At 49.1% G+C, this 13,128-nt stretch overlaps 1 protein-coding gene across 1 annotated transcript in view; it reads left to right on the top strand.

Moving 5' to 3' along the window:
• The window catches only part of LOC127390902 (peroxidasin homolog), a 41,331-nt gene extending 32,347 nt beyond the window's left edge, over positions 1-8,984 (top strand). Inside the window, exons 14-22 of the mRNA XM_051633041.1 lie at positions 760-916; positions 2,255-2,363; positions 2,981-3,138; positions 4,383-5,886; positions 6,348-6,482; positions 7,101-7,309; positions 7,997-8,111; positions 8,462-8,555; positions 8,889-8,984. Coding sequence (XP_051489001.1) covers positions 760-916; positions 2,255-2,363; positions 2,981-3,138; positions 4,383-5,886; positions 6,348-6,482; positions 7,101-7,309; positions 7,997-8,111; positions 8,462-8,555; positions 8,889-8,984 — 2,577 coding nt within the window. The remainder of the gene's footprint in view (positions 1-759; positions 917-2,254; positions 2,364-2,980; positions 3,139-4,382; positions 5,887-6,347; positions 6,483-7,100; positions 7,310-7,996; positions 8,112-8,461; positions 8,556-8,888) is intronic.
• The last annotated feature ends 4,144 nt before the right edge of the window (positions 8,985-13,128 follow it).

The following is a 13,128-nucleotide window of genomic DNA, read 5'->3' as shown; positions in this document are numbered from 1 at the left end:
CTGTGACCTTCACTGGGGCCTGCCCTGCCTTTGAGCACAGTAGAGCACAGAACAAATTAGAGGGGAAAATGTTTTGAGTGTCTGTTACCCTGCAGAGGTCTGGTGGGAGGTGACCTTGCAGCTTGCCTTGGGCTCCAGCCAGCAGTGTGAACAGAAGAGAAGAGTCTGGGAGGGCAGCACAGGTAGTGTGAGATTGGGGCAGGGCTGCAGAAAGATGTTGAGAAACAGAAGAATGAAAAAATAGAACCTGAAGCCAGCAGCCAGGAGGAAAGGTGGGGTTTGAGCGAGCTGCTGCTCACAGCACTTAGGTCAGTGACACTGCCCAGAGCCAGCAGAAGCTGGTGTCTACAGTTCAAGGCTGGCAAAAGTCCATTGGTTTCAGTTTGCCCACAAACTGAAGATTTTTGGACTTACTTATGTGCCATGAAACCTGTGTGACAACATCAGGGCCCAGCACTCGCTCCAGCCAGCCCATGTGTGAGAGGCACAGAGAAATTTGTGGGGTGTCTGTGCCCTGCAGTGAGCAGCTGGGGGTGCACCAGGGTGAAGGAGCTGAGCAAGGACCTCCTTGTAGTGGGTCCAGGCAGGAACAAGTGTCCTTGGATTGCTTTCTGGTTTCTCTGGAAGAGCAATGCTAACATCTGGTGGCCACGTTAGTTCATCACATCCATCTGCACGTTTGCTAAATAAACTGAAGGCTGGAATGATGGGAAGATTTCCATACCCTGACACATTTTCTGTCTTCTGATGGTGCCACAGGAGGGTATCCAGATCACAGAGAGCGGCAAGTTCCACATAAGCCAAGATGGGACCCTTTTCATTCAAGACCTCGGCGTGGCTGACCAGGGCAGATATGAATGCATAGCAAGAAACCCCTTTGGCTTCACCTCCAGTGCCATGCAGCTCACCATCACTGGTAGGGCATCTCCTGTGGACACAGAGTGGTTTGGGTTGGAAGGGACCATCTGGTTCCAAACCTTTGCAATGGGCAGGGACACCTTCCATCAGACCATGTTGCTCTAAGCTCCCAACCTGGCCTTGAACACTTCCAGGAAGGGGGCACCCACAACTTCTCTGGGCAAACCTCCACTGGGAGGGAGAAACATTAAAACGTGCCAAGATGATCACAAGTCATTGTTTGACCATAAACTTCACATGTCAGGGGAGGGGGAAGGAGGCCAAAACTGTAGCCCCAAACATGGGGTTTTAAATGTTCACTCAGTCCCTTGGGGATGAGAAATAAGTTGGTTGTTTTCAAGCTAAAGCTCCATGTGTTGGGGGAGCTGTGATGGATAATGAGGAGCAGTGCTGCTCTGCTAGGGAAACCAGAGGTCCAGACTGGACGCTGTACTTCTTAGAGGGTAAGGAAGAACTGGCAAGGGAAGAAAAATCAAAGGCAAGCAATAAGGTTAAAAATGTCAGTAGACTATTCCTCAGGTATGCAGGAATAACCAGCATCGATAGTGAGGAGTTTATTAGATTAATTTAGTATCATTTTCTATACAGGGATTGTCTGCAAAGAGCTGAGAATAATCTCAAAATGGCTTTGTTGTTTAAGATTATTCCTGAAATAATTTATGTGATTTATTCTTGATTAGTACCTCATTTTCCAGCTGGCTATTGCACACACCAGTAGCCAAATGGGAACAGGTTTGTTCAGCTGTGACAAAGGCCCTGGCTCATACAAGGGCCATACAACTCTGCTGTAATTTTTAGGAACTCACATTTACTTCTGAAGGTATTCAGATAGCTTCTTTTGTTTTCAAGTGATGTATCTGATGTGTTAATGCTAAATCTGAACAGAATTGGAAGTGTTCCACAAATGGGAAAATTAATATCTGAGCAAAATAGTCAAACTAATTTCATGGCATAAGTTTCCTTTGTGGGAAGTAGATACATAATTTTGGGTTAACCCCCTGTGATTGTTACATTTTCTTTTTCCAGTTTAATCACCAACCAGAACAAGCATTTTTTTGCAAAGCTGTACAGGAGCAAACTCTGACTATGTGTTCCACAGACACCTCCTGAAAACATCCCCTTCTTTTTCAGGCAGTTTACTGCTCCTTCAGGACATTTATTTTTTTAAAAAAGCAAAACCAGTTTGCTGATGTTTATGTTGCAAATGGAACCAGTTTGTCCTGCAGTGGAGTTACTACGGGGGTTGTACCGACACGTGGATTTTCTTGAGCTCGGAAGACAAATTAATAATGGAGTAAATTGAGGATGTTTTGTTCTTTCTTTCTGCTTTGGAAAGCCACAGACGTTGGTCGGAGTGGTGACACCTTTGTAGCCACGTCACTCCGGGAAGCCATCAGCAGTGTGGACCAGGCCATCAACTCCACACGCACTGAGCTGTTCAGCAAGTAAGTGCCTGAAATGCCACCAGCTGAGACTTGAAGCATAAAAAGAGGTTTAAAGAAAAAGACAACAAATGAAGCTTTCTCAAATCTCATCTGATCATTGACAATCCCCAGATGGAAGCTCTGGTGTTGGTTTGGGTATCGGAGATTGAAGCTGGACCACGTAGGTGCAAGGATGTGACAGAGCTTTCTGACAGGCATTTGGGATTCTGGAAAAACCTGATACATGAATATCACCTCTTATGTCACTTATATCTGCAGTGTGTATTTTGTCAGCTAGAGCTGGCTCCAGAGACAGTATATAGAAAAGAAAATAATCAGCACAGTTGTTTTATAAATGCAACTGACTTTGTGCAGGGTGAACAGAAATAGTAATATAATACTTCTAACAATTTCCTTGACAAAGAATTACTTCCCAGGTGAATGGTAATTTCCTCCTCCTCCACCCCAATATATGTTTTTATTGAAAAGATAATTTGTGTGAAGTCCAAAACCTCTGGCTTTCAGCTGTTGAAAAGAGAAAAATAAATTACTATAGCAGGAAAAAAAAACCCAGTCTCATTGCTCTGAACAGTCTGTTTATGTTCATGTTCCTACCCCCTTCTAATTCCTTGCAACAGGCGTCCCAAGACACCCAATGACTTGCTGGCTCTCTTCCGGTACCCCCGGGACCCCTACACCCTTGAAACAGCCAGGGCAGGAGAGATCTTTGAAAGGACTTTGCAGCTGATTCAAGAACACGTGCAACAAGGTCTAATTGTGGATATGAATGTCACAGGTAGGAGAGATTTTATTTCCTGTCTTAAGTTGGTGGGTAGGATTAAATTAAAACTACAAAGTGTAGATATCCAGAAAGTTTAAACGTTTGGGCATGTCAAGAAATGTGCTGTCTGGGTTGCAATGCTCTCTTACATCTCATGGTTAGCATAACAGCCAGAGGGATGGGCTTGAGGTTACTGTACCAGCCTGGTACTCAGGAAGGGGGTTCAGTTTCCTGATTTGGTCAAGGTGTCTTGATTGGCTATGAAAGCCCTAATCTTTAGAAATATTTAGCCATCTAACTCACCTTCGTGGATTTGAGTTTTGACCCTTCAGCATCATAGACAGAGATGTTTCTTGCCCTCCAAATGACAAGAAAAACAAGGAAAACTCTGGAGCATTTGGGTGCTGTAACAGAGAAGGGGGATATCCCTCCTGATTTCTGCCTCTGTCTCTCTACCACTTTGACCTCTTAGCTACAAACTCAGATGTGTTCCAGCCACTCAGGTTCTGCAGGAATCTGGCAGGAGAGCAAGTAACAAAGCCATGCAATGCCGGAACTACTCAGTGAGTTCCAAGCATCCAGCAGCTGGACTCCAAAGCTTGCTAGCTGGGACTTCCTTTCTAGATGACAGAAGTTCCCATACGCTGCATGTTTCTACCTATACGTGTGAATCACCATGTAGCAGGCACGTATGTTTGGGGCTTGTAAATATTTTTTCCTGCCTGGATGTATTCCAGGCTGTGAGGAGTCTCTCTCTGCAAGCTGCAGGTCTCGTCTGGGCTGGTTGGACCGCCAGCCTCTCCTCCTGGTTGCCCTGTCAGCATCCCCACAGCCCAGCAGTGCTCAGTGCTTTGGCGTGGGGCCCTGCAGTCACCCGTAGCCTCCCTGCTGCTCCTCACGTAGGGTTTGCATGGCTGATGGTGCTTGAGATTGCAGGAATAACCCAGAGAGATGAAAAATAAACCCAGGATGTAGAGCAAGACCTCCTCCACAGTTTGATCTGCCAGTCACAACATTTCTGGTTTCCTCCTCCATGCGGTTTATACTGAACTCTTCTCCCCTTCTTTTCTTCCCTGTGGGCCTGATACGATGCTGTGCTTCATTTAACCTTCCATAGCTCCATAGCAACACCAGAGACCTGGCCTGCCCGAGCCCATCCTGACAGTCCCAGCAGCAGGTGGACACTAAGCCCTGGCATGGGTGGTAGGAGCCAGGTGGCTGTGATGGCCGTGGTCTGACCTGGTGCTTTGCCTTTGCAGGCTACCGGTACAACGACTTGGTGTCCCCTCACTACCTGAACATGATCGCCAACCTGTCGGGCTGCTCTGCCCACCGCCGCACGCCCAACTGCTCCCACATCTGCTTCCACAAGAAGTACAGGACCCACGATGGGTCTTGCAACAACCTCCAGCACCCAATGTGGGGTGCATCTCTCACAGCTTTCCAGAGGCTCCTCAAACCAGCCTACCAGAATGGATTTAACCTCCCCCGGGGGTTTTCCTTGGCAGAAGATGCCAGGGACCTGCCTCTTCCTCTACCCCGCCTTGTCTCCACTGCTATGGTTGGGACTGAGACCATCACCCCCGATGACCAGTTCACACACATGCTCATGCAGTGGGGTCAGTTTCTGGACCATGACATGGACCAGACAGTGGCAGCCATCAGCATGTCCCGCTTCTCAGACGGAGCACCCTGCAGCCAGGTGTGCAGCAACGACCCTCCTTGCTTCTCCATCATGGTTCCTGCCAACGACCCCCGCGTGAGGAACGGGCGCTGCATGTTCTTCGTCCGCTCCAGCCCCGTGTGTGGCAGTGGGATGACCTCCCTGCTGATGAACTCTGTCTACGCCAGGGAGCAGATCAACCACTTGACATCTTACATCGATGCCTCCAATGTTTACGGCAGCACGGAGCAGGAATCGCGGGAGCTGCGGGATCTGAGCAGCCAGAATGGGCTGCTGAAGCAAGGGCAAGTTGTGCCCAGCTCGGGGAAGCATCTCCTTCCCTTTGCTGTGGGGCCACCCACTGAGTGCATGAGGGATGAGAATGAGAGCCCTGTGCCTTGCTTCCTGGCAGGTGACCACCGTGCCAACGAGCAGCTGGGTCTCACGGCCATGCACACGCTGTGGTTCAGGGAGCACAACCGCATTGCCACCCAGCTGTCGGCCCTCAACCCCCACTGGGATGGAGACCTCCTCTATCACGAGGCACGGAAGATTGTGGGTGCCCAGATGCAGCATATCACCTACGCCCAGTGGCTCCCCAAGGTCTTTGGGGAAGCTGGGATGAAGATGCTGGGTGAGTACAAAGGCTACAACCCCAGCGTCAACGCGGGCATTCTCAACGCCTTCGCCACCGCCGCCTTCCGCTTCGGGCACACCTTGATCAACCCCATCCTGTACCGGCTGAACGAAACCTTCCAGCCCATCCGCCAAGGCCACGTCCCCCTGCACAAGGCCTTCTTCTCCCCTTTCAGGATCACGCAGGAGGGTGGGATCGACCCCCTCCTCCGTGGGCTGTTTGGGGTTCCTGGGAAAATGCGGGTCCCCTCTGAACTCCTCAATATGGAGCTGACAGAGAAACTCTTCTCCATGGCACACTCTGTCTCACTGGACTTGGCTGCCATCAACATCCAGAGAGGGCGAGACCATGGCATCCCACCTTACAATGACTTCAGGGTCTTCTGCAACCTCTCATCTGCACAGGAGTTTGAGGACCTCAGAAACGAGATAAAGAATTTGGAGATCAGGGAAAAGCTCAGGAGGTACTGTAGCCTGGAGTTGGAAGCAACAAAATCCCTGGAGACCAGGCAGTGAAAAGTTTCTGCTCCTCCCAGGACACCCATCAAATAATCTTCCCAGATATTGCTGCCCACAGATGTTAAGATAGGATAATAGCTGTGGGTTAAGAAGGGGGTAAGACAAATGAGGTTTCACCAAGTGATCAGTCTGGTTCTGAGTGGAATGTCATCAGGCACGGCTGTGGTGTAGTTTGGGAGCAGATTGAGCCTTGGAGCTATTTTCCAGTGAGACTAAACTGCATCCTATCTGCACTGGCACTTCCCAGGCCAGGCCTTTATCCCATTGTCTTTTAGATAAGACCATTATAAATATTGTCCAGATGAGTTCCTTGCATAAAAATTCCAGTGATGTGACCATATTTATATTATCTCCACTTTTTAATAGTATTTTAACTTTTTTTTTTTAAACATCTGTTATCCTGCAGTTTATATGGAACTGCCAAAAATATTGACCTGTTTCCAGCCCTGATGGTGGAGGATGTTGTCCCAGGTACCAGAGTTGGGCCAACACTGATGTGCCTGTTAACGACGCAGTTCAGAAGGCTGAGGGATGGAGACAGGTACTGCCACCAGAGTCAGCCCAAAGACTTTGCTGTTCTGTTTGGGGGGATTTGCTCCTTACAGGGAGGAACAGGACCTGGAATTTTCTATTACTTCTTGATGAGGAAGAGTCTCCTCTGTCCAGTGCATTTGAAGGACTTGCCACCGTTACTGGCAATGTGTCCTTTCCTGATTTTTCTCATTTCACTGCAGGACACTGGGCACCACTGAGGATGTGCCCAATGTCTCCTGAAAAAGCTAGAAAATGCCCATGGGACCTCTCTTCTCATTCCTATTTGCTGCTGGTGTGAATGAGGCACGTCTTTGCCTGGTGATGCAGGAGCATCTCTTCACTTGTGTCCCAGCCTGCTCCAGCAGAGCTGTCTGAACCCTGGGTCTCCTCTGCAAGGAGCTGTACCCACCAGTGGTGGCACTGCGTGGCTCTGGCCAGCAGCTCATGAGGCTTCACGGGTTCAGAGAAGGGCAGTTTGTGTTTGCAGCTACCTGACAACAGAATAAAAGTTCCTTTTGAGGAGCGTGGGTTCTGCTGCACGGATCTAGGGATCCTCCTCTCCCATCTTCACTCCCCAATCTCTTTTCCTGCTCCTGACTCATGCTGTGATTACAACCCACTGCAGGTTTTGGTATGAGAATCCCGGAGTCTTCACGCCGGCGCAGCTGACTCAGATCAGACAGACATCCCTTGCTCGTGTCATCTGTGACAACAGTGACCACATCCAGCAGCTCCAGAGAGATGTCTTCCGGGTGGCATCGTACCCACAGGGCATGGTGGGCTGTGAAGAGATTCCCGCGGTGGATCTCCGCCTGTGGCAGGACTGTTGTGAGGGTAAGGAAGGAGGCTGCTCTAACACCCACTGATGTGGGGGTGGCTCTGAGTGGCATTTGTCACACGCTTATATTAAATGCCAGGAGCTGATTTCATGCTACGCTATGAAAACCGTTTGTCAGCAAATAGATAAGGAGAGGAGAATATTTCCATTGGAAGGGACATGCAATGATCATCTGCCAGTGATCATCTGTTCCAACTGCCTGACCGCTTCGGGGCTGACCAAAAGTTAAAGCAAGTTATTAAGGGTATTGTCCAAGTGCCTCTTAAACACTGACAGGCTTGGGACATTGACCACCTCTCTAGGAAGCCTGTTAGCTTCATTGAATCTGGCCAAAGGTCCACCTAGCTGAGGGCTTCTGTCCCTGGCAGCAGCCAATAGCTCATGACTGGGGGAGAGCCTGAAGCAGGACAGAGGCATGGTGATTCCCACCATGTATCCCATCACAGACTCATTTGGGAGTCTGTAAAACTTAGCCATTAAACCACAGATCCTGCCACCATGCCTTTGTGCTGTATTCTGGGTACAGCTTTGCAGCTGAGCCACGGGGTTTGTGCCTCCACCCCTCTGGTATAAGAGAAGTGTTAAGGGTGGGTGGTGAAGGAGGGCAGCACTGCCTTCTGCTGCCTGCAATCCACGAGGTTCTGCTTTAAAATGGGTGCTCACTGCAGACTTTCCCTCTCAAGACTGCCAGACACGTGGACAATTCAGGGCTCTTTCTCGGCGGTTCCGAAGCAAGAGATCTCCTGGCTTCAGCTACCCAGAGGAAAACCCTGCCAAGCACAACCCTGCCTTCCCCAGGTGCAGTATCACCACTTCTTTTACCTCCATTTTATGATGGGTATGAAAAGTTTTCAATAACTCAGCCATTCAGGGCTTTGAAGCTGGCATTCTGCAGACGTCTGGAGGTCAGGGGTGTTTCAGGACATAGATGCTGGACTTGGTCAAAGTCCTGCAATGCTTTAGTGCAGAGCCTGACTCCAACACTTAAATATCTGGGCTGAGTGGCTGGTTGGCATCTCTTGGCAAATGCATGTGGCCCTTCTGTTGATGCTTCCTTGGAGGCTGACATTGCAGAAGACAGAATGATTCTCTCATCCAGAAAGCTGACATTTGCTTAATCCTTTTCCTTTTTTCATCCCTGATCCCAGAAATGAGGCACCTTCTCCAAGACCTTCCTCCAGAGAGAATCTCGAGTCAATTGTGGCTGAACTGGAGAAGACAGTTGCTTCCCTACAGAAACAGGTACAACTTTGTGCCTTGATGTTTGTCTTCCACGGAATCACCCTGGGAGCAGGATTTAGCTATTTAACCTCTGCAATTTCAGTGTCCTCCAGACCCAAGATCCAACCAGAGGGAACTAGTGGCAGGTACAGAACAGGTAGAGTAGGGAGAGAAGAGATGAAGCTGAGCTCTGCGAGCTCAGACCTCCACAAATTTAGGGTAAAAGACAAGTTTGAGCCTCAGTGAAGGTAACTTGAGCAGACACTTTCTTCTTGTATTTGGGATAGGTTAAAGATTAACCGTGCAATGGTGCAGATTCCTTCCAAAGCTGCTGCTTTTTTGTCTCCCCATCAGGTGAACACACTAGAGAGCCAGCTGAGGTGGCACCACAGGAACACCAGCATCCATGGACAGCGGAAGAAGACTGGAGACAAATGGAGAAAAAGATGACCATGTTGCCTGTTTGTATAAGGTCAGTGTGTTTGTTCTGGGCTGGGGTCCAAGAGGTGGATGAGTGTGGTGCTGCTGAGCATGTGGTGGGACACCTCAGCAGTCTTCACTTACAGAAGAGACTGTTGCAGAAAGGGATGGAGCAATCTGGTGATGAATGGGACCAGAGGTAATAGGCTTAAAGGCAGCAGGTTAGACACTCATTCCTACCAGTAATGATTAGTGACTCACTGGAGTGGGTTGTCTGGGGACGTTGTGACGGATCCATTCCTGGAGGTCTTTAAGAACCTGTTTGGCGAAGATGGGGAAAGACATAAGTATAGGATGGACTAGGTGGACTGGGCGAGGCCTCTCAGGCCTATTCTCCTGGGACTCTGGGTAGGTTTCTTCTAACAACACTTAATATCATAACCCCAAATCCAACAGCCTCCAAAGGACCTTCGTGGGGAGAGATATCACAAAGCTGAGTGATGGAGCAGATGGACTGGTTCCTCCTCAGGGTAACGAGGACTTATCTGGGCAGATGGAGCAATCCGTCATTTGCTTACATAGGCAGAGATTTCTCCCTCAACATCCGAGTCATTGCACACCTCTCTTCTGAAGGCACCAGTGAGGAAGTTCAAGTGCATGTTTAAAGTCACTGTCAGCACCTGCCAGCCTGGGGACTCAGGCAGCTGCTCAGCTGTGGCAGGGTGTGGGCAGAAAGCTGCCAGACCTCTTGTCCCTGGTGTTTAGGGGCACAGAGGGAACAGACTGAGATCCCTTAGGCTGCTTTCCATGGAGATCCCTGAGCCTTGAGAGAGAGGATGAACAGCTTGCTGGCACCTGCCAGTCTGGAGGAGGTGTTTAATGATTTTTATGGGTTGCAAATGATTACTGTAGGGACTGCAGCAGAGGGGTTAGGCAGAAACCTTCTGCCAGGCAGTCTGTACTAGAAGGACCATCCTCTGAAATTTGATTCCAGGACAGGGCAAGTAAAGGCTGGTCTGTGGTGATAATCTCAACAGAAAGCAGAAGGGGAAACCTTCAGGCTGGCCACGCTGATTTCCAGTCTGATTTGGTGTGTTATTTGAGTCTAAGAGTGAGTCCCCTTTAGAAATTTGACATAAATTACAGTGTGACACACAGGTTGGCTTTTCTTTGCCATCCTTTCAGATCCTTGAAGAGCACCTCGGAGCTTACGGGGTCCCTGAAAAGTCTTTCTGTCTGTTGAAAGGGCTGTTTCTGTTTCCATGCTGCAGCCATGCATGTCCCAGGCCTGCCAGGCACTGCTCCCTCTTGCCTCCTGTAGAGTTTTTCTGCCTTCTTCTGCCATTCCAGGTGCCCAGTGACCTGCGCTCCTGCTCTCCACCAGCCAGTCCAACCTGCTCCTATTGGACTCAGAAACAGCAGCCAGGAGCCCTCTGCGTCCTCTCACACCTCCTGCACCAATCCCTGTCCCAGGACAACTGTACTCCTGCCTGATTTGAACCCTCTGCACTGACTGTCCATGAGCCCCTGGACTGATCCTACCCCCATCAGCCTCCCAGGGGTGGGCTCTGCCCTCTTTGATGGTGACAGACCAGCAGTCTGCTGAGGTGCCACTTTCTTCCACAGTCCCCAGAAGATGGAGAATAATTGAAGCTGTTTTAGTGCCACTCTTCTGCTCTTCTCCCCTTTCCACGCAATGCTGTCATCATCCACCACCCCTTGTCTGAAGCACCCCATGGGCACCCAGCTGAAACAATTCATCAAGAGGCAAAACCTGTTCCAAGTGTGCTGTGGTGCCAGGAAGCATCTGGAGTGAAAAAAAAAACAACAACAAACAAAACAAAAATCCCAAACCAAAAAACCATGAAACCCAAACTAAACCCCCAGCCATCTTCTCATGCCAACAGGAAGAGCAAGAAGAACCTCAGGGCCCTGGCAAGCCGAGTCTGGGCAGGCCTTGCAGTCCCTGCCAGCAGTGAGGAGGTGAACCCAAGGCCTGGGGAAGTCTCCGGGCTGTTTGGGTGCTTCAGGATGCCAGACCTAGCAGACAGAAGCTGTCTATGATGCCACCATCAGCCACTTCTGCCTTGTCAGGTGGCACATCCTGACCCACACGACCCTGCGAGTGACCTACAGCTACATTCCCAGTGCTCACAAAGATGTTCTCCAGCATGACCCACATGCTCCAACTTCCTGCGTCTTTAAGAGTTTAATCTGATTTATGCTTCTCTTCCTTTTTTCCCTGCTTCCCCAGAAAGGCTCTTTGCTGGAAGACGTATTTCAAGTGTAAACGTAACAGGACCTGGAACAGAACCCCAGATAATTAGGTGTAATGGGCCCTCTCATTAGTGGAGGGGAGCTGCTGGTTTCTGTCAATTAGTACAGGAGAACACGATGTGCAGTATTTGACACAGGGATGAATGCAAAGTTCTGTTTGTGTTTGTTGCTCCCAGGTGCTCTGCAGCTAAACCAGGACTGTGCAACCAGCTCTACTGAACAGGTCTTCTGGTTTTGTTGTTCTTTGGAGGTGCTTTTTAGTGGTGCTAGAATTGAAGTCCCTGTGTATCCACCAGAGCCACAAATCTGTGGACAGATTGGTTTGTTGTACATCCTTGTAAGCTGGATACAGGGGCTAAAGAGAAAATACTTGATCCATCAGATATCTGTGCCTTCCTTTTTCTTTCTGAATTTTCCTGCATCCTCCCATCTTCCTTCCCACAATGCAAGGACCAGAAGCTTTTGTGAATGAGCTTTTTGTTTTCTTCTCTCCCATTTTTTTGTTTTGTTTTGTTTGTTGTGGGTTTTTTTTAGATGAGTTATAGTACCAAAGGGATTCAAAGCAGCAGGGATGCTCCTGGAACTTCATAGGAAAATAAAAAAGATCCTAGAAAAAGGTTGTGATTTATCAGCTGTTTCCTGGGGTGGGAATCAGAGCTGTGTGTGTGTGTCCTGTGCATACACAGGTTTGCAGCCATGAGTGTGTGTTATGCATGTCTGGAGCGTTCAGCTCAGAGGCAGTATTTAGTCCTCAGGGATGTTTGTCATTTGCAAGTACTCTTTCATTTAGGTGCAAATCAAGATCCAAAGCCTTGCGTGTTAGAAATCAGCTGCACTTGTCTATCGCTTGTACCACTAGAGAATCTCATCTGCCAAAGGTCAGTAGAGGTAAATCAGTCTCCAGCCTCTTTCTGCAAACCACAAGTTTACCAAGTCCCCATTCAAAACACTGAAGCATAAACATTTGCTGCTTGATCTAACCAGATAATCCCCAGATGCACAACCAAGCAGCCCATTCTCCTCCTGCTGGACTGTGAGGTGAGGAGCAGACGTGTTGGAAGAACAGCAGAGGGGATGTCCCTTCTCCACAGGTTGCAAACCCTGTTGTGCTCTGTCCTGTTCCTTTCCCCATGCTGAAATGGGGAAAACACAGAGAAATGACACATCCCTCCATGCCACCAAGAGCTAGGCTGTATGCTGGGCAGGTGGGGAAGATCTCAAGGGAGTTACCCATATATTCAGGTGCTACTTTGGTAAGTAGGGATCTGAATATTTTATTAATACAGCCATTTTTCTAGTCCTCATCTGTGTAACAACACACAGGGCACACTCACGGAGCTGGATGCTCCTGCTCTCTGCCCTGGGCTTCTCTGCCTGGGAGAGGGCACAGAAAGAGCTGACTCCCAGACCCAGATATTGAAATCCAGGTTTTGGAGGTTGGACTTCTTGGGACATACAGAACAGGGCAAGACCAGAACTGTTGTCCCAGGGACAGGTTCATTTTGTTCTTCACAGATCATATGGTTTCAGTCTGCAGCCTGGACCCTGAGCTACCAAAGCCAATCACAAGGAGAGGAGACTGGACATTAGGAAAAAGTTCTTTAAAATGAGGGTGATGGATCCCTGGAACATGTTGCCTAGAGAGGTGGTGGAGGTCCCATCCCTGGAGACATTCAAGGTGGGGCTTGATGGGACTCTGAGCAACCTGTTCTAGTTGGAGGTGTCCCTGCTTATTGTTGGGGGCTTGGGCTAGATGACCTTCAGAGATCCCATCCATCCCAAGACATTCTATGAAATGATAGGCTCGTGGCCAAGAGCAGAATTGCCAGGCACAAAATTTCCACTAATTAGATAGAACAGTTAAGTGACAAAACCCAGGTGGGTGCTGGGGTTGGGA

The sequence above is a fragment of the Apus apus genome, chromosome 15 (assembly GCF_020740795.1).
Source record: "Apus apus isolate bApuApu2 chromosome 15, bApuApu2.pri.cur, whole genome shotgun sequence".
Classification (NCBI taxonomy): domain Eukaryota; kingdom Metazoa; phylum Chordata; class Aves; order Apodiformes; family Apodidae; genus Apus; species Apus apus.
The sequence above is the reverse complement of the archived record's forward strand: the minus strand, read 5'-3'. Positions and strand labels throughout refer to the sequence as shown.